The sequence below is a fragment of the Ambystoma mexicanum genome, chromosome 5q (genome assembly GCF_040938575.1).
Source record: "Ambystoma mexicanum isolate Mex_15411 chromosome 5q, UKY_AmexF1_1, whole genome shotgun sequence".
NCBI lineage: Eukaryota > Metazoa > Chordata > Amphibia > Caudata > Ambystomatidae > Ambystoma > Ambystoma mexicanum.
In genome coordinates, this window is record NC_090933.1 from 1,337,974,202 (window position 1) to 1,337,996,137 (window position 21,936).

At 47.7% G+C, this 21,936-nt stretch overlaps 1 protein-coding gene across 1 annotated transcript in view; it reads right to left on the minus strand.

Moving 5' to 3' along the window:
- Positions 1–21,936, minus strand: part of SLC39A4 (solute carrier family 39 member 4) — a 524,681-nt gene that overhangs the window by 70,525 nt on the left and 432,220 nt on the right. The window contains exons 5-6 of the mRNA XM_069621954.1: positions 17,211–17,385; positions 3,305–3,477 (exon numbers count right to left, since the gene is read on the minus strand). Coding sequence (XP_069478055.1) covers positions 3,305–3,477; positions 17,211–17,385 — 348 coding nt within the window. The remainder of the gene's footprint in view (positions 1–3,304; positions 3,478–17,210; positions 17,386–21,936) is intronic.

Consider the following 21,936-nt stretch of genomic DNA (forward strand, 5'->3'; position numbering starts at 1 on the left):
GATGGCCACACACACCTGAACAGCCACAGCATACATACGTGAACAGGTGGACATGCCTGGATGGCCACACACACCTGAACAGCCACAGCATACATACGTGAACAGGTGGACATGCCTGGATAGCCACACACACCTGAACAGCCACAGCATACATACGTGAACAGGTGGACATGCCTGGATAGCCACACACACCTGAACAGCCACAGCATACATACGTGAACAGGTGGACATGCCTGGATGGCCACACACACCTGAACAGCCACAGCATACATACATGAACAGGTGGACATGCCTGGATGGCCACACACACCTGAACAGCCACAGCATACATACGTGAACAGGTGGACATGCCTGGATAGCCACACACACCTTAACAGCCACAGCATACATACATGAACAGGTGGACATGCCTGGATAGCCTCACACACCTGAACAGCCACAGCATACATACGTGAACAGGTGGACATGCCTGGATAGCCACACACACCTGAACAGCCACAGCATACATACGTGAACAGGTGGACATGCCTGGATAGCCACACACACCTGAACAGCCACAGCATACATACGTGAACAGGTGGACATGCCTGGATGGCCACACACACCTGAACAGCCACAGCATACATACATGAACAGGTGGACATGCCTGGATGGCCACACACACCTGAACAGCCACAGCATACATACGTGAACAGGTGGACATGCCTGGATAGCCACACACACCTTAACAGCCACAGCATACATACATGAACAGGTGGACATGCCTGGATAGCCTCACACACCTGAACAGCCACAGTATACATACGTGAACAGGTGGACATGCCTGGATAGCCACACACACCTGAACAGCCACAGCATACATACGTGAACAGGTGGACATGCCTGGATAGCCTCACACACCTGGACAGCCACAGCATACATACGTGAACAGGTGGACATGCCTGGATAGCCACACACACCTGAACAGCCACAGCATACATACGTGAACAGGTGGACATGCCTGGATAGCCACACACACCTGAACAGCCACAGTATGTATGCCTGGATGGCCACACACACCTGAACAGCCACAGCATACATACGTGAACAGGTGGACATGCCTGGATGGCCACACACACCTGAACAGCCACAGCATACATACGTGAACAGGTGGACATGCCTGGATAGCCACACACACCTTAACAGCCACAGCATACATACATGAACAGGTGGACATGCCTGGATGGCCTCACACACCTGAACAGCCACAGCATACATACGTGAACAGGTGGACATGCCTGGATGGCCACACACACCTGAACAGCCACAGCATACATACATGAACAGGTTGACATGCCTGGATGGCCACACACACCTGGACAGCCACAGCATACATACGTGAACAGGTGGACATGCCTGGATGGCCACACACACCTGAACAGCCACAGCATACATACATGAACAGGTGGACATGCCTGCATGGCCGCACACACCTGGACAGCCACAGCATACATACGTGAACAGGTGGACATGAGAGGGGGCATCCCGACGAAGACGAGGGGGAACCTGGAAAACTCGAGTCCGACCCTAGTGGTAGCCCGGGACAACGATCAACTGAACAGCAGCCAAGCAGCCCTCCTCCGAGCCTGACCAGATGGCAGCACAACTGATGCCCCCCCAGAACGGCTGTGAGGTCTCCAGACAAGCTAAGTGACTGTGTGTGCGAGTAAAGACTTGAATGACATACCATGAGTAGAATGTAATTTGTTGTTTCATGGGGAAGAAGAGCAATGTTAAGTCTACCACCACCACATGCACATAACAACGGTCTACCGGAAGCACAACATGGGGTGCAGCTGCAGTGGTGGCCTGCCGCATAAACAGTTACAGCGAGGGCTGCGCCGGTCGCAGCGGCTGCCAGGGGAGCGCAGCTCCAGAGACCAACCCACTAAGCCAGCAGGGAGTATTCATGAATAAAGGCCTCCCGGGAGGCAGGGTAAACTCAGACGACACGCATCCACCTCTACAAAGGTCATACCTAGAAGGACTCCACAAGCCACCAGGCCTGCAAGAAGGCCTTAACAAGCATCCCCTCTGGCCCACTACAGGGCCAGAGTCAGAAACACGGCAAGACTGTGTAAGAAAGGGGGCCAGGTTTACAAGCCCTTCCCCTGTCACACCCCTCCAGAAAGATAAGTGATTGGGCAGGGTAAATTGGCCAATCCAGGGAGGGGGTGGGCTATTGAAAGGGTAATTTGGCAACAGTTTAGTGAGGGTTGTAGTTGGGTGAGGACGGGAGGTGGAGGTGGTCGTGGTCCAAGAGATCAGAGGAGGAGACACTGGAAGGGATGTGGAGGTTATGAACGGAGGTGTTGGTGGAGGGTTTGTGCGTTGGTGTGAGGAGTGAGTGTAGCAGTAGAGTAGGAGTAGAAAGGAGGTGGTAGTAGTTGTGAGTGGAGGTAGTGAATTAGTAGGGGAGGGAGAGGTGGTTGTAGTAGTAAGAAGTAGTGGTAGTAGAGTGTGGTAGTGGGAGTGGAAAGAGGAGAAGCAGTAGTAACAGTGGAGAGATAGTGGAAGTATAAGTGGAAGTGATAGTAGCAGTAGTATGAAGCGGGATTGGAGTAGGAGTAGTGGTAGAAGGAAAGAGATGGTAGTAGCAGAGAGATTGTGGTAAAAAGGAGGAAGAGCAGTAACATCAGAGGTTGTAGGAAGGTGGTAGTGAGAGATAGTGGTGGTAGTGCGTATAGGAAGTGAGAAGCAGGAAGAGAAGTAACATCAAAGGGTGGAGGTAGGTGGGCAGAGTGTAAGGTCGGAAGCAGAGAAGTGCGGTGGAGAGGAGAAGATCTTGGGACCCAGTGTAGGAGTTGGTCAAGCGAGACTATGTGCGAGCTGAGACATTGAGTGAAAGAAGGCACCCTACCTGTACTCCCTAGGGGGGGTCAGAAAGAAGAACAGACAGTCGGGTTACCTTGCTCTAGCACAAACCGGGATAAGGACACCTGGGTTAGGTTGCTGGGAGCCCATGGGAGAAGAGAGAGAGAGAGAGTGAGAGAGAGAGAGAGAGAGAGAGAGAGAGAGAGAGAGGGCCGGCCCTAGCACCAAACGTACCCAATATCCCGGTTTGTTCACTAATTTGTGTAAGATCCCGAAACACCAGATGGTGTTGGAGTGGTTATTTGTGGTGGCCCCGTCACATTGCACAGGTAGACACATCTGCACAATTGGCTGTAGAAACTTGGGCAGCCCAATACATCTGGACAGATGTGCACAAGCACACACACGCACACAAACACGCGCGCGCCCGCACAGCCCCAACCAGTATTACCTGTGGTATGAGGTGGAGGACGGCATCTCCTGTCAGGGACCCCACTGCCAGACTGACGAAGAACTGGATCACGTACTGGTACACGCTGCTGCAGGCAGTGCACAGCAGGACGACAATCCCGAAGAGTGCGCAGAGGCATACAATAAAGTTGGCAATGGTTGCGAAGATGTACTCTAGCCAGGAAGAGAGAACACAGTGTCACTCATGGGCTGATGGCCAAAGGCAAGAGTGGGTTGCCTGTGGCCTTCCCAGTAAGAGGCCGGCGGAGCAGCCCATCTATCCTTGGCTATTATATAGTCTGTGGTAAAAGCCAAAGGAAACAAGCAGTGTAAGGAGGGGAAGAAGGTGTTGGAATGACACACTCAGTGCACAAGGCAACTGGCTTTGGATGACAGAACGCATTGAGTTGGCAAACAGCAGAGCCTGCGGAAAACCTTTGTAAATATCATGGACAAACCAGGGTTAGATAGTAGCCGGCCACAGAGAAGCAGCAGATTACCATGGTTTGTAAATGATCAGAGTAGGGTGGGCCAAAGGGGTGCTTGAGAATAGGGTGGGTATAGTGGAAGTAAAGGAAAGGTGCAGTCCCTGTGAGAAAGGATGGCAAGACTCAGCAACACTGCAAAGGCTCCACAGTTCTCTAATTCATTAATGACCCTCCAACCCGGACTAAGGTCCTATTGCAGTTTTGTAATCCATCACGGACCACCACAACACCAACCAAGGTCCTCTCACAATTCCCTAATCTACTGCAACACAGAGTTCCCATAAACTCCCACCTTTGAGTCTACTACTGCAATACCACCCTTGGTCCTATCACAATTCTCTAATCTACTGCCACACCAGCCAAGATCCTATCACAATTCTCTAAACTACTGCAACACCATCCAAGGTCCTATCACAATTCTCTAATCTACTGCAACACCAGCCAAGGCCCTATCACAATTCTCTAATCTACTGCAACACCATCCAAGGTCCTATCACAATTCTCTAATCTACTGCAACACCAGCCAAGGTCCTTTCACAATTCTCTAATCTACTGCAACACCATCCAAGGTCCTATCACAATTGTCTAATCTACTGCAACACCAGCCAAGGTCCTATCACAATTCTCTAAACTATGCAATACCACCCTTGGTCCTATCACAATTCTCTAATCTACTGCAACACCAGCCAAGGTCCTATCACAATTCTCTAAACTACTGCAACACCATCCAAGGTCCTATCACAATTCTCTAATCTACTGCAACACCATCCAAGGTCCTATCACAATTGTCTAATCTACTGCAACACCAGCCAAGGTCCTATCACAATTCTCTAAACTATGCAATACCACCCTTGGTCCTATCACAATTCTCTAATCTACTGCAACACCAGCCAAGGTCCTATCACAATTCTCTAAACTACTGCAACACCATCCAAGGTCCTATCACAATTCTCTAATCTACTGCAACACCAGCCAAGGTCCTATCACAATTCTCTAATCTACTGCAACACCATCCAAGGTCCTATCACAATTCTCTAATCTACTGCAACACCAGCCAAGGTCCTTTCACAATTCTCTAATCTCCTATAATACCAGCCATGGTGCTATTGGAATTCTCTAATCCACTGCAACACCAGCCAAGGTCCTATCGCAATTCTCTAATCCACTGCAAAACCAGCAAAGGTCCTATCACAATTCTCTAATCTCCTGCAATACCAGCCAAGGGGCTATCGCAAATCTCTAATGCACTGCAACACCAGCAAAGGTCCTATCACAATTCTATAATCTACTGCAATACCAGCCAAGGTCCTATCGCAATTCTCTAATCCACTGCAACACCAGCAAAGGTCCTATCACAATTCTATAATCTACTGCAATACCAGCAAAGGTCCTATCACAATTCTATAATCTACTGCAATACCAGCCATGGTCCTATCACAATTCTCTAATCTCCTGCAATACCAGCCAAAGTGCTATCGCAATTCTCTAATCCACTGCAACACCAGCAAAGGTCCTATCACAATTCTATAATCTACTACAATACCAGCCAGGGTCCAGTCGCAATGTTCAACTCCATCAGTGAACCACACAAACCCAGCCAAGTTTCCTTTGCAGTTCTCTAATCCACCACTAACATCAAATCATATGATTGAAAGATTCATTGTGCTCTTTGTTTCTTGGCTTCTCCGAAGAACCAAGAACATGCACGATTGAGGCTGATGTTTCTTGCATTCTAAACATTCCTACTTTCTTGGATGACTAAACAGACCACTGGGTTCTCTTTCTTCTTGCATGCTGTGAAAAGCTAAGATCACAGATGATTGGGAGAACCACTGGGCACTCATTTTTGCATTCTCTGTAGAAGCCCAATGATTGGGAGAAACATTGAGTTCTGTGGAAACTAAGGACGCAGGTGACTGTGTGGCCATGGGCCTCTCTTAATTAGATTCTGAAAAGAGCTGCAATATTTTGTGTTTGAGAGGACTCATCGGTTCCCACATTTCTTTAGCTCACTTAACTTCTGATGTCTTGGATAAATTAAAAATGCATTGGTTTCTGTATTTTCAGGATCGAGATGACTGTTCCATTATCTGTTTCTTGACTCGTCCGAAGGCCTAGATTTTTGTATAGCTGAGAAGACCATTGGGCTCCTAAGCTTTGAGTTTCTGAAAGGCTATGGTTCTGGATAAATGAGGGGACCATTGGGTTCTCTGTTTCTTGAATTGTCAGAAGGCCTAGATTCTTGGATGGCTGATAGGACCACTGGGCTACTAAGCTTTGATTTTCTGAAAGGCTATGGCTCTGGATAAGTGAGGGGACCATTGGGGTCTCTGTTTCTTGAATTGTCAGAAGGCCTGGATTCTTGGATGCCTGAGAGGACCACTGGGCTCATAAGCTTTGAGTTTCTGAAAGGCTATGGTTCTGGATAACTGAGGGGACATTGGGTTCTCTGTTTCTTGAATTGTCAGAGGGCCTAGATTCATGGAAGGCTGAGAGGACCACTGGGCTACTAAGCTTTGATTTTCTGGAAGGCTATGGTTCTGGATAACTGAGGGGACCATTGCGTTCTCTGTTTCTTGAATTGTCAGAAGGCCTGGATTCTTGGATGCCTGAGAGGACCATTGGGCTCCTAAGCTTTGAGTTTCTGAAAGGCTATGGTTCCGGATAACTGAGGGGACCATTGGGTTCTCTGTTTCTTGAATTGTTAGAAGGCCTAGATTCTTGGATGCCTGAGAGGACCATTGGGCTCCTAAGCTTTGATTTTCTGAATGGCTATGGTTCTAGATAACTATGGGGACCATTGGGTTCTCTGTTTCTTGAATTGTCAGAAGGCCTAGATTCTTGGATGCCTTAGAGGACCATTGCGCTCCTAAGCTTTGATTTCCAGAAAGGCTATGGTTCTAGATAACTGAGGGGACCATTGGGTTCTCTGTTTCTTGAATTGTCAGCAGGCCTAGATTCATGGATAGCTGAGAGGACCATTGGGCTCCTAAGCTTTGCTTTTCTGAAAGGCTATGGTTCTGGATAACTGAGGGGACCATTGGGTTCTCTGTTTCTTGAATTGTCAGAAGGCCAAGATTCTTGGATGCCTGAGAGGACCATTGCGCTCCTAAGCTTTGATTTCCAGAAAGGCTATGGTTCTAGATAAGTGAGGGGACCATTGGGTTCTCTGTTTCTTGAATTGTCAGAAGGCCTGGATTCTTGGATGCCTGAGAGGACCATTGGGCTCCTAAACTTTGAGTTTCTGAAAGGCTATGGTTCTGGATAACTGAGGGGACCATTGGGTTCTCTGTTTCTTGAATTGTCAGAAGGCCTAGATTCTTGGATGCCTGAGAGGACCATTGCGCTCCTAAGCTTTGATTTCCAGAAAGGCTATGGTTCTAAATAACTGAGGGGACCATTGGGTTCTCTGTTTCTTGAATTATCAGAAGGCCTAGATTGTTGGATGGCTGAGAGGACCACTTGGCTCCTAAGCTTTGAGTTTCTGAAAGGCTATGGTTCTAGATAACTGAGGGGACCATTGGGTTCTCTGTTTCTTGAATTGCCAGCAGGCCTAGCATCTTGGACGCCTGAGAGGACCATAGGGCTCTTAAGCTTTGATTTCCTGAAAGGCTATGGTTCTAGATAACTGAGGGGACCATTGGGTTCTCTGTTTCTTGAATTGTCAGAAGGCCTAGATTCTTGAATAGCTGAGAGGACCATTGCGCTCCTAAGCTTTGCTTTTCTGAAAGACTATGGTTTTGGATAACTGAGGGGACCATTGGGTTCTCTGTTTCTTCAATTGTCAGAAGGCCTAGATTCATGGATGGCTGAGAGGACCACTGGGCTCCTAAGCTTTGATTTCCTGAAAGGCTATGGTTCTAGACAACTGAGGGGACTATTGGGTTCTCTGTTTCTTGAATTGTCAGAAGGTATAGATTCTTGGATGGCTGAGAGGACCATTGCGCTTCTAAGCTTTGATTTCCAGAAAGGCTATGGTTCTAGATAACTGAGGGGACCATTGGGTTCTCTGTTTCTTGAATTGTCAGCAGGCCTAGATTCTTGGATAGCTGAGAGGACCATTGGGCTCCTAAGCTTTGCTTTTCTGAAAGGCTATGGTTCTGGATAACTGAGGGGACCATTGGGTTCTCTGTTTCTTGAATTGTCAGAAGGCCTAGATTCTTGGATGCCTGAGAGGACCATTGCGCTCCTAAGCTTTGATTTCCAGAAAGGCTATGGTTCTAAATAACTGAGGGGACCATTGGGTTCTCTGTTTCTTGAATTATCAGAAGGCCTAGATTGTTGGATGGCTGAGAGGACCACTGGGCTCCTAAGCTTTGAGTTTCTGAAAGGCTATGGTTCTAGATAACTGAGGGGACCATTGGGTTCTCTGTTTCTTGAATTGCCAGCAGGCCTAGCATCTTGGACGCCTGAGAGGACCATAGGGCTCTTAAGCTTTGATTTCCTGAAAGGCTATGGTTCTAGATAACTGAGGGGACCATTGGGTTCTCTGTTTCTTGAATTGTCAGAAGGCCTAGATTCTTGAATAGCTGAGAGGACCATTGCGCTCCTAAGCTTTGCTTTTCTGAAAGGCTATGGTTTTGGATAACTGAGGGGACCATTGGGTTCTCTGTTTCTTCAATTGTCAAAAGGCCTAGATTCATGGATGGCTGAGAGGCCCACTGGGCTCCTAAGCTTTGATTTCCTGAAAGGCTATGGTTCTAGACAACTGAGGGGACCATTGGGTTCTCTGTTTCTTGAATTGTTAGAAGGTATAGATTCTTGGATGGCTGAGAGGACCATTGCGCTTCTAAGCTTTGATTTCCAGAAAGGCTATGGTTCTAGATAACTGAGGGGACCATTGGGTTCTCTGTTTCTTGAATTGTCAGAAGGCCTAGATTCTTGGATGGCTGATAGGACCACTGGGCTACTAAGCTTTGATTTTCTGAAAGGCTATGGTTCTGGATAAGTGAGGGGACCATTGGGTTCTCTGTTTCTTGAATTGTCAGAAGGCCTAGATTCTTGGATGGCTGACAGGACCATTGCGCTCCTAAGCTTTGATTCCCAGAAAGGCTATGGTTCTAGATAACTGAGGGGACCATTAGGTTCTCTATTTCTTGAATTGTCAGCAGGCCTAGATTCTTGGATGCCTGAGAGGACCATTGCGCTCCTAAGCTTTGATTTCCAGAAAGGCTATGGTTCTGGATAACTGAGGGGACCATTGGGTTCTCTGTTTCTTGAATTGTCAGAAGGCCTAGATTCTTGGATGCCTGAGAGGACCATTGCGCTCCTAAGCTTTGATTTCCAGAAAGGCTATGGTTCTAGATAACTGAGGGGACCATTGGGTTCTCTATTTCTTGAATTGTCAGAAGGCCTAGATTGTTGGATGGCTGAGAGGACCACTGGGCTCCTAAGCTTTGAGTTTCTGAAAGGCTATGGTTCTGGATAACTGAGGGGACATTGGGTTCTCTGTTTCTTGAATTGTCAGAAGGCCTGGATTCTTGGATGCCTGAGAGGACCATTGAGCTCCTAAACCTTGAGTTTCTGAAAGGTTATGGTTCTGGTAACTGAGGGGACCATTAGGTTCTCTGTTTCTTGAATTGTCAGCAGGCCTAGATTCTTGGATGCCTGAGAGGACCATTGCGCTCCTAAGCTTTGATTTCCAGAAAGGCTATGGTTCTAGATAACTGAGGGGACCATTGGTTTCTCTGTATCTTGAATTGTCAGCAGGCCTAGATTCTTGGATGCCTGAGAGGACCATTGCGCTCCTAAGCTTTGATTTCCAGAAAGGCTATGGTTCTAGATAACTGAGGGGACCATTGGGCTCCTAAGCTTTGCTTTTCTGAAAGGCTATGGTTCTGGATAACTGAGGGGACCATTGGGTTCTCTCTTTCTTGAATTGTCAGAAGGCCTAGGTTCTTGGATGCCTGAGAGGACCATTGCGCTCCTAAGCTTTGATTTCCAGAAAGGCTATGGTTCTAGATAACTGAGGGGACCATTGGGTTCTCTGTTTCTTGAATTGTCAGAAGGCCTAGATTCTTGGATTGCTGAGAGGACCACTGGGCGCCTAAGCTTTGAGTATCTGAAAGGCTATGGTTCTGGATAACTGAGGGGGCATTGGGTTCTCTGTTTCTTGAATTGTCAGAAGGCCTGGATTCTTGGATGCCTGAGAGGACCATTGGGCTCCTAAACTTTGAGTTTCTGAAAGGCTATGGTTCTGGATAACTGAGGGGACCATTAGGTCCTCTGTTTCTTGCATTGTCAGAAGGCCTGGATTCTTGGATGCCTGAGAGGACCATTGGGCTCTTATGCTTTGAGTTTCTGAAAAGCTATGGTTCTGGATAACTGAGGGGACCATTGGGTTCTCTGTTTCTTGAATTGTCAGAAGGCCTAGATTCATGGATGGCTGAGAGGACCACTGGGCTACTAGGCTTTGATTTTCTGAAAGGCTATGGTTCTAGATAACTGAGGGGACCATTGGGTTCTCTGTTTCTTGAATTGTCAGAAGGCCTAGATTCCTGGATAGCTGAGAGGACCATTGGGCTCCTAAGCTTTGCTTTTCTGAAAGGTTATGGTTCTGGATAACTGAGGGGACCATTGGGCTCTCTGTTTCTTGAATTGTCAGAAGGCCTAGATTCTTGGATGCCTGAGAGGACCATTGCACTCCTAAGCTTTGATTTCCAGAAAGGCTATGGTTCTAGATAACTGAAGGGACCATTGGGTTCTCTGTTTCTTGAATTGTCAGAAGGCCTAGATTCTTGGATGGCTGAGAGGACCACTGGGCTCCTAAGCTTTGAGTTTCTGAAAGGCTATGGTTCTGGATAACTGAGGGCACATTGGGTTCTCTGTTTCTTGAATTGTCAGACGGCCTGGATTCTTGGATGCCTGAGAGGACCATTGGGCTCCTAAGCTTTGAGATTCTGAAAGGCTATGGTTCTGGATAACTGAGGGGACCATTGGGTTCTCTGTTTCTTGAATTGTCAGAAGGCCTAGATTCATGGATGGCTGAGAGGACCACTGGGCTACTAAGCTTTGATTTTCTGAAAGGCTATGGTTCTGGATAACTGAGGGGACCATTGGGTTCTCTGTTTCTTGAATTGTCAGAAGGCCTAGATTCTTGGATGCCTGAGAGGACCATTATGCTCCTAAGCTTTGATTTCCAGAAAGGCTATGGTTCTAGATAACGGAGGGGACCATTGGGTTCTCTGTTTCTTGAATTGTCAGAAGGCCTAGATTCTTGGATGCCTGAGAGGACCATTGTGCTCTTAAGCTTTGATTTCCAGAAAGGGTATGGTTCTGGATAACTGAGGGGACCATTGGGTTCTCTGTTTCTTGAATTGTCAGAAGGCCTAGATTCTTGGATGCCTGAGACGACCATTGCGCTCCTAAGCTTTGATTTCCAGAAAGGCTATGGTTCTAAATAACTGAGGGGACCATTGGGTTCTCTGTTTCTTGAATTATCAGAAGGCCTAGATTCTTGGATGCCTGAGAGGACCATTGTGCTCCTAAGCTTTGATTTCCAGAAAGGCTTGGTTCTAGATAACTGAGGGGACCATTGGGTTCTCTGTTTCTTGAATTGTCAGCAGGCCTAGCATCTTGGACGCCTGAGAGGACCATAGGGCTCCTAAGCTTTGATTTCCTGAAAGGCTATGGTTCTAGATAACTGAGGGGGGCATTGGGTTCTCTGTTTCTTGAATTGTCAGAAGGCCTAGATTCTTGAATAGCTGAGAGGACCATTGCGCTCCTAAGCTTTGCTTTTCTGAAAGGCTACGGTTTTGGATAACTGAGGGGACCATTGGGTTCTCTGTTTCTTCAATTGTTAGAAGGCCTAGATTCTTGGATGCCTGAGAGGACCATAGGGCTCCTAAGCTTTGATTTCCTGAAAGGCTATGGTTCTAGACAACTGAGGGGACCATTGGGTTCTCTGTTTCTTGAATTGTCAGAAGGTATAGATTCTTGGATGGCTGAGAGGACCATTGCGCATCTAAGCTTTGATTTCCAGAAAGGCTATGGTTCTAGATAACTGAGGGGACCATTGGGTTCTCTGTTTCTTGAATTGTCAGAAGGCCTAGATTCTTGGATGCCTGAGAGGACCATTGCGCTCCTAAGCTTTGATTTCCAGAAAGGCTATGGTTCTAGATAACTGAGGGGACCATTGGGTTCTCTGTTTCTTGAATTGTCAGCAGGCCTAGAATCTTGGATGCCTGAGAGGACCATAGGGCTCCTAAGCTTTGATTTCCTGAAAGGCTATGGTTCTAGATAACTGAGGGGACCATTGGGTTCTCTGTTTCTTGAATTGCCAGAAGGCCTAGATTCTTGGATAACTGAGAGGACCATTGGGTTCCTAAGCTTTGATTTCCTGGAAGGCTATGGTTCTAGATAACTGAGGGGACCACTGGGTTCTCTGTTTCTTGAATTGTCAGAAGGCCTACATTCTTGGATAACTGAGAGGACCATTGGGCTCCTAAGCTTTGCTTTCTGAAAGGCTATGGTTCTGGATAACTGAGGGAACCATTGGGTTCTCTGTTTCTTGAATTGTCAGAAGGCCTAGATTCTTGGATGCCTGAGAGGACCAGAGGGCTCCTAAGCTTTGATTTCCTGAAAGGCTATGGTTCTAGATAACTGAGGGGACCATTGGGTTCTCTGTTTCTTGAATTGTCAGAAGGCCTAGATTCCTGGATGCCTGAGAGGACCATTGCACTCCTAAGCTTTGATTTCCAGAAAGACTATGGTTCTAGATAACTGAGGGGACCATTGGGTCCTCTGTTTCTTGAATTGTCAGAAGGCCTAGATTGTTGGATGGCTGAGAGGACCACTGGGCTCCTAAGCTTTGAGTTTCTGAAAGGCTATGGTTCTGGATAACTGAGGGGACATTGGGTTCTCTGTTTCTTGAATTGTCAGAAGGCCTGGATTCTTGGATGCCTGAGAGGACCATTGGGATCCTAAACCTTGAGTTTCTGAAAGGCTATGGTTCTGGATAATTGAGGGGACCATTAGGTTCTCTGATTCTTGCATTGTCAGAAGGCCTGGATTCTTGGATGCCTGAGAGGACCATTGGGCTCCTATGCTTTGAGTTTCTGAAAAGCTATGGTTCTGGATAACTGAGGGGACCATTGGGTTCTCTGTTTCTTGAATTGTCAGAAGGCCTAGATTCACGGAAGGCTGAGAGAACCACTGGGCTACTAAGCTTTGATTTTCTGGAAGGCTATGGTTCTGGATAACTGAGGGGAGCATTGGGTTCTCTGTTTCTTGAATTGTCAGAAGGCCTAGATTCTTGGATGTCTGAGAGGACCATTGGGATCCTAAACCTTGAGTTTCTGAAAGGCTATGGTTCTGGATAATTGAGGGGACCATTAGGTTCTCTGATTCTTGCATTGTCAGAAGGCCTGGATTCTTGGATGCCTGAGAGGACCATTGGGCTCCTATGCTTTGAGTTTCTGAAAAGCTATGGTTCTGGATAACTGAGGGGACCATTAGGTTCTCTGATTCTTGCATTGTCAGAAGGCCTGGATTCTTGGATGCCTGAGAGGACCATTGGGCTCCTATGCTTTGAGTTTCTGAAAAGCTATGGTTCTGGATAACTGAGGGGACCATTGGGTTCTCTGTTTCTTGAATTGTCAGAAGGCCTAGATTCATGGAAGGCTGAGAGAACCACTGGGCTACTAAGCTTTGATTTTCTGGAAGGCTATGGTTCTGGATAACTGAGGGGAGCATTGGGTTCTCTGTTTCTTGAATTGTCAGAAGGCCTAGATTCTTGGATGTCTGACAGGACCATTGCGCTCATAAGCTTTGATTTCCAGAAAGGCTATGGTTCTAGATAACTGAGGGGACCATTAGGTTCTCTATTCCTTGAATTGTCAGCAGGCCTAGATTCTTGGATGCCTGAGAGGACCATTGCGCTCCTAAGCTTTGATTTCCAGAAAGGCTATGGTTCTGGATAACTGAGGGGACCATTGGGTTCTCTGTTTCTTGAATTGTCAGAAGGCCTTCATTCCTGGATGCCTGAGAGGACCTTTGCGCTCCTAAGCTTTGATTTCCAGAAAGGCTATGGTTCTAGGTAACTAGGGGACCATTGGGTTCTCTGTTTCTTGAATTGTCAGAAGGCCTAGATTGTTGGATGGCTGGAAGGACCACTGGGCTCCTAAGCTTTGAGTTTCTGAAAGGCTATGGTTCTGGATAACTGAGGGGACATTGGGTTCTCTGTTTCTTGAATTGTCAGAAGGCCTGGATTCTTGGATGCCTGAGAGGACCATTGAGCTCCTAAACCTTGAGTTTCTGAAAGGTTATGGTTCTGGTAACTGAGGGGACCATTAGGTTCTCTGTTTCTTGAATTGTCAGCAGGCCTAGATTCTTGGATGCCTGAGAGGACCATTGCGCTCCTAAGCTTTGATTTCCAGAAAGGCTATGGTTCTAGATAACTGAGGGGACCATTGGTTTCTCTGTATCTTGAATTGTCAGCAGGCCTAGATTCTTGGATGCCTGAGAGGACCATTGCGCTCCTAAGCTTTGATTTCCAGAAAGGCTATGGTTCTAGATAACTGAGGGGACCATTGGGCTCCTAAGCTTTGCTTTTCTGAAAGGCTATGGTTCTGGATAACTGAGGGGGCCATTGGGTTCTCTCTTTCTTGAATTGTCAGAAGGCCTAGGTTCTTGGATGCCTGAGAGGACCATTGCACTCCTAAGCTTTGATTTCCAGAAAGGCTATGGTTCTAGATAACTGAGGGGACCATTGGGTTCTCTGTTTCTTGAATTGTCAGAAGGCCTAGATTATTGGATGGCTGAGAGGACCACTGGGCGCCTAAGCTTTGAGTATCTGAAAGGCTATGGTTCTGGATAACTGAGGGGGCATTGGGTTCTCTGTTTCTTGAATTGTCAGAAGGCCTGAATTCTTGGATGCCTGAGAGGACCATTGGGCTCCTAAACTTTGAGTTTCTGAAAGGCTATGGTTCTGGATAACTGAGGTCACCATTAGGTTCTCTGTTTCTTGCATTGTCAGAAGGCCTGGATTCTTGGATGCCTGAGAGGACCATTGGGCTCCTATGCTTTGAGTTTCTGAAAAGCTATGGTTCTGGATCACTGAGGGGATCATTGGGTTCTCTGTTTCTTGAATTTTCAGAAGGCCTAGATTCATGGATGGCTGAGAGGACCACTGGGCTACTAGGCTTTGAATTTCTGAAATGCTATGGTTCTAGATAACTGAGGGGACCATTGGGTTCTCTGTTTCTTGAATTGTCAGAAGGCCTAGATTCTTGGATAGCTGAGAGGACCATTGGGCTCCTAAGCTTTGATTTCCTGAAAGGCTATGGTTCTAGATAACTGAGGGGACCATTGGGTTCTCTGTTTCTTGAATTGTCAGAAGGCCTAGATTCTTGAATAGCTGAGAGGACCATTGGGCTCCTAAGCTTTGCTTTTCTGAAAGGCTATGGTTTTGGATAACTGAGGGGACCATTGGGTTCTCTGTTTCTTGAATTGTCAGAAGGCCTAGATTCTTGGATGCCTGAGAGGACCATAGGGCTCCTAAGCTTTGAGTTCCTGAAAGGCTATGGTTCTAGACAACTGAGGGGACCATTGGGTTCTCTGTTTCTTGAATTGTCAGAAGGTATAGATTCTTGGATGGCTGAGAGGACCATTGCGCATCTAAGCTTTGATTTCCAGAAAGGCTATGGTTCTAAATAACTGAGGGGACCATTGGGTTCTCTGTTTCTTGAATTATCAGAAGGCCTAGATTCTTGGATGGCTGATAGGACCACTGGGCTCCTAAGCTTTGAGTTTCTGAAAGGCTATGGTTCTGGATAACTGAGGGCACATTGGGTTCTCTGTTTCTTGAATTGTCGGAAGGCCTGGATTCTTGGATGCCTTTGAGGACCATAGGGCTCCTAAGCTTTGATTTCCTGAAAGGCTATGGTTCTAGATAACTGAGGGGACCATTGGGTTCTCTGTTTCTTGAATTGTCAGAAGGCCTAGATTCTTGAATAGCTGAGAGGACCATTGGGCTCCTAAGCTTTGCTTTTCTGAAAGGCTATGGGTTTGGATAACTGAGGGGACCATTGGGTTCTCTGTTTCTTGAATTGTCAGAAGGCCTAGATTCTTGGATGCCTGAGAGGACCATAGGGCTCCTAAGCTTTGAGTTCCTGAAAGGCTATGGTTCTAGACAACTGAGGGGACCATTGGGTTCTCTGTTTCTTGAATTGTCAGAAGGTCTAGGTTCTTGGATGGCTGAGAGGACCATTGCGCTTCTAAGCTTTGATTTCCAGAAAGGCTATGGTTCTAGATAACTGAGGGGACCATTGGGTTCTCTGTTTCTTGAATTGTCAGAAGGCCTAGATTCTTGGATGCCTGAGAGGACCATTGCGCTCCTAAGCTTTGATTTCCAGAAAGGCTATGGTTCTAGATAACTGAGGGGACCATTGGGTTCTCTGTTTCTTGAATTGTCAGCAGGCCTAGAATCTTGGATGCCTGAGAGGACCATAGGGCTCCTAAGCTTTGATTTCCTGAAAGGCTATGGTTCTAGATAACTGAGGGGACCATTGGGTTTTCTGTTTCTTGAATTGCCAGAAGGCCTAGATTCTTGGATAACTGAGAGGACCATTGGGCTCCTAAGCTTTGCTTTTCTGAAAGGCTATGGTTCTGGATAACTGAGGGGACCATTGGGTTCTCTGTTTCTTGAATTGTCAGAAGGCCTAGATTCTTGGATGCCTGAGAGGACCATTGTGCTCCTAAGCTTTGATTTCCTGGAAGGCTATGGTTCTAGATAACTGAGGGGACCACTGGGTTCTCTGTTTCTTGAATTGTCAGAGGGCCTACATTCTTGGATGACAGAGAAGACCGATGGGCTCCCGATCCTGGATTCTCTGAAGGGTTATAGTATTAGATAATTGAGAGAACCGTTGCAGTCTCCTCTACAGGCAACAACTGTTGCACTCTGTATTACTTTGATTATAAAATGGCCCAAGTGTTAGAGGACTAAAGGGACGATCAGGTTTTGGTTTAAGGGACGATCAGGTTTTGGTTTCATGGAGTTCTGGGAAAGGCCAGGCCATTCATATCTACAGTGACCATTGGGTCGCTCGACCTCCGGTATATGCAAACTCTGATACTGAGAGCTGATTTCAGTATGCCACAAATATTGATCAAAATGCCTCAAACAGAAATAGTCGGACTGGTAAGAAAAAGAGAAAACTGACATATACACATAAACCATAAGAACTGAGCTACCTAGCAGGCCTTTCACATGCAGCCATCACTTCATATCTGGGCTCATTGCTTGGTTTAGGGAGGGACAAAGGCAGCGAAAGTAATTGACAAGGATAGTTAGCCAGTAGGGTGCAAGCACAGATTGTTAAAGAATAGGGTTGAAGTGGGAACCCAGGTGGGCTCACAGTAGGGGGGTTCTTTAAAAGATTAAAGGTGAATATTTTGCCACCGGTACAAAGTACTCACTCTGTGCAGTGGTCAGCTTGTCCTTTGCCGAGATCTCTTTGTGCACATCCAAGCAGGCTTCGCTGAGTTGCTGCTGAATCAGTGCAGGGCTGAGACGTGTGAAGTCTTCTGGTGAGATCCCTGTGGTGCCGTCGATGCGGAATATCTCCAGCATGTTTGCAGGGCTGAAACAGTTCTGTGAAGAAAAGAAAGAACACATTTACTCATATCAATAGGGATCACGTAAGCCGAACGATCCATAGGGATCACGTAAGCCGAACGATCCATAGGGATCACGTAAGCCGAACGATGGCCAGTTTTGCACGATACTTTTCATTGCTCTTTACGATGTATTGCTCCACTGGAAGTTGTGAATCGTAACAGCAGTTGAGCACCCCCTCAAACTAACCTGCCACATTTCAACAAGTGGCCCTGTGCATGTGCTACATCGTCCTACCATGTCCTATAGCAAAATGTACATCTTTTCCCATACCAACCTGACCATATCCCTCCATAACAACCTTGAGATCTTCGGTGGGTACCTGAGGTCTTAGTTTCTGATGGTGTGGGTGGGCTTCTAAGGCTGCCGATGGGTATCCAAGTTATTAGGTGGGTGTCTGAGACTTTAGGTGGGGAATTAATGACATGAGTGTGCATCTAAGGCTGAAGGTGGGTGTTCAACATCTTAGGTGGCTTTCTGGTGATCTGGGTGGGCATTCATGACTGTATGGGGGCATTCAAGGTCTTAAGTGGGTTTTTTGCGGTTTTAGTTAGGCTTCTGGTGATGTGTTTGGCATCTAAGGATTTACACAAGCAATCTTAGGGGGATATCTGAGATCCTAGGTGGGAATCATGTGACTTGGATGAGTAACTAAGGCTGGAGGCAGGGGTCTGAGATCCTAGGTGGGAATGTTGTGACTTGGATGAGTAGCTAAGGCTGGAGGCAGGGGTCTGGGGTCTTAGGTGGGTATCTAGGTCTTTTGTGGGTATCTGAGCTTCTAGATGGGTATCTGAAAGCTTGGGTAGGTATCTCATGCTATTGGCAGGTATTCAAGTTCTTAGATGGGTATCAGAGTTCCCCAGGTGTATATCGTGGCCCTGTGGTGGTATTGGAGTTCTTAGGTGGATATTTGATGTTGCAGATGGGTATCTGAGGACCTAGTCGCACATTGCAGGAATATGTGGATATTTCAGGGTTTAGATGGTCTTTGAGCTTGTGGGTCAATGTCTGAGGTTGCAGGTGGTCATCTGAGAAATTTGATTGATAGCCAAGATCTTGGATGGGTAGTCAAGGTTTTGGGATGGTATCAGAGGTTTTAGATGCACACATAAAGGTGTATGTGGGTATTTATAGTCGTAGATGGATACCTGATGTCCAAGGGGTACACTGAGGTCATATATGGGTACTTCAAGGTTTAGGGAAGCTCCTAATCACTATATGAGATCTTTGGTGGGTATATGAGCTTGTAGGTGGGTGGGTATCTGAGGTCATATATAGGTATCTGTAGTCAAGGTGCGCATTTGAGGCCGTATCCAGATCTTTTAAGGCTTAGATTGATAACCGTGGTCCTATTTGCATATAAGAGTCTTTTGTGGGTATTTTAGGCCTTATGTGGGTATCTGTGTTTGGCACTACTCAGAGGCACATATGCACCCAAAGCATTATTATACTTTTGTTTTGGAAACCCTGCCATTCCTGTGCTTCATTTGCTGCATGCCTTCATCCGGCAAAGGGAACCGGAGCATCCAAGTGCAGACGGAGAGAGAGTTGACAGTGTCATTAAATGAAAAGGTACATTTAAAAAAGTGTGTTTGTGTGTACATGTATGTATGACTGAGTGAGTGAGTGTGTGTGTGTGGGGGGGATACATGCATTTAAGTTGTTTGAGGGGCATAAACATGTTATCACAGTGGCATACTGGCATATACTGGGCACAATGAGAAAACGAGAATTGCAGACAAACTAATATCTGAACAAACAAACTAAAGTTTTGTTTGTAGAGTGAGAATACTGGTATATATTTGGCACAACAGAAAGCATGAAAATGTGTTCTTACAGTGGCAATGCTGTTATACAGTGGGGCCGGTCAGTGTGAAAGTGTACTATAACAGTGGCAACACTGGACACAACTGCATGAACATTTTCTTATAGCAGTATGCTAAATACTGGGCACTCCCACGACACAGATATTTTAAAGTGGCAATAATGGCATATATTTGGGCACAGGAAGCAAGCATGTAACTGTGTTTTACAGGGCACTGCTGGCATATATTGTTGAGACAGGCCTTGTTTTTTTCTTTGGACATAGCCAGAAGTGGTGTACAACATGCTCCCATTTGCATGTAATGTCCTAGTATTTATTGGCGCTTCCTCGCCCTATCACTCACTCACTCTCTCTCTCTCTCTGCACACTCTCGCTCTTCTCTCTCTCACTCGCTCTACTCGCACATTCACAATCTTTTTTTTTGCATCCTCATTCTCTGTCTACACACTCTACTCTTTCCCACTCTCAGGCCGATTCATGGAATGAATGTGTGCTGAAAAAATCGGCGCACGCTTGCGAAAACGTGCGATTTGCAGTGCTACTGGAAAAATCGCAGTGCAAGTGCGAACATCACAGGGAAACCAGCGCACATCTATTCATGGAAGTCCGTGCGCGAGTAAAATGTGGGATGTGCGCTGAAAAAGTGTGCGGCACACGCCGGCGCACAGGTCATCTAACGGCGTGCGCTAAGGCCACAGCGAAAGCGCACATAGCACGGCGCACATAACAAAAGTAGGCGGAACACGGGGCGTGACACGCGGAATGGGGAACAACTCATGAAAATGTGGGCGTCACGGGGGAAGTAAGGAGGCAAGTGCGCGGAACGCCCACACGCTCGCCTGCAACACGTATTCATGGAATCGAATAGGGCAAACCAGTGCACGGGCAAAGATGCGCACAGGCCCATACACGTCCGCCACACGAAAGCAGGCGGTAGCGTCCCTGCGCATGAAAAAAATGTGCGCCAAAATGTGCGCTAACAAAAAGCACGTATACACAGCTCTGATGAATGTCCCATACTGTGGCCCTCTAGGACAAATGACGTGCAAAGGGGTACGCGACAAACACGGACACCCGCTGTGTGAATAATAGCGTGTGCGTGAATTCCGTGGGTGTGCGAGAAGTTTTACACGCGTTCGGGCCTGGGGGAGCGGGTATGTGTATTCCAGGGGCTCGCGGGTGGTTTTACACGCGATCGGGCCTCTGGGAGCAGGGTACCACTCACCGTCTGCCTTGCGTGTAGAAGAACGCGTAGCCAACACCCACCCGCTGTGAAGTAATAGCGTGTGAACCCCAAACACACGCACCACACCCCACGAAAAGCACGTACAGAGCAATGGAAATCCACGTGGGATCTTCAAGCCCTGCCAGGGCAACGCCCGTGCGCGATACGTCACAGACGCGCTTACGCGCTAAGGGCCTTTGGTCCAATGAAATCGCGTATGCGTGCTGACGCGCTTACGCGCTAAGGGCCTTTCCTCGAATCACACGCTGACGTGCAGAATTGTCACGTGCCAAATCACTCCGTATCAAGCGGGCCACGCGTATGCACACGGAAGACCACGCTCCTGCCCAGAAGGCCGAATTACTGCCCCCCAGAGCCCCGAGCACGCTCCCACCTGCCATCTGTTGCTGCCTGACTGCCTGCTTCCCACGTGCCCTGCTATTTGCTGCCTGCACATCAGCCAGGGGTGCAGTTGCTGTGACCACCCCTGCTGGAACTGAAGACTCCCGACTGGGATTCCATCGCTCCACAGCCCAGCCCCAGGACCCAGTTGCCCACCCACTCCTACCTCTGGGGTTGCCATGTCGGGCACAACACCATCTGGCAGCACTGGCAACCCCCAGCCAGAGAAACAGAGGGCCACCAGCTTCAGTGCCACCGAAGTTGGTGTCCTGGTGGAGCAAGTCCTGGGGCAGTATGATGCCCTCTTCGGAAGTATGCGCGCCGACAAGGAAGGACGGACCAGGATCTGGACGGACATCGTGACTGCCATCAACGCGGAGGGGGTGGCAGTCCCCGACTATGAACATGTCAAGAAGCGCTGGGATGACTTCAGGGCCAGGACCCTCAACAAGGCCCGGCGCCTCGTGAAGCCAGCGGATGGTAAGGGGTGCCGGGGCCACCTGTCGGAACATCAGATGAGGGTCCTGGAATGCGTATCCCCAGCGCTCCACGGCCAGGTCCTTGAGAGGCAGACCCGTCTGGAGTCGAGCGATAAGTGTACATGCATGCTGATTGTAAGCTGTGCGTGTGGTGGTGTGCCTGTAGTGTGCAGGTTGCACATGTGTTTTTAGAGGGCCATGTATGGATGTGTATGTACAGGGCCGTGGGGCTAACACATGCGAGTCCTCTCTTGTGTGAGACACATGGATGGTGCATGTGTGTGTAAGCTTGCATGGCAAATGCAGATGTCTGAGCACACATGTTTGAATGACTGTGTATGTAAGTTGTCATGGTTGTGGTATGACACATGGATGTCGGTTCCAGCTGCATGTATCTGCACCGTGTACATGTGCATGTGTGTGTATCTGACAAGGGTGCAACAGTGATGCAACATGGATGCTTGGGACACTGATATGTAGAAGACTGATTGCCCGATGTGACGTGTGCAAATCTCATCACTGCGACAGTTGGTGGAGGTGTACACATGCATGTAGGTGTGGTGGCGTGAGTGCATGTCTAGTGCACTTCCTGTGTT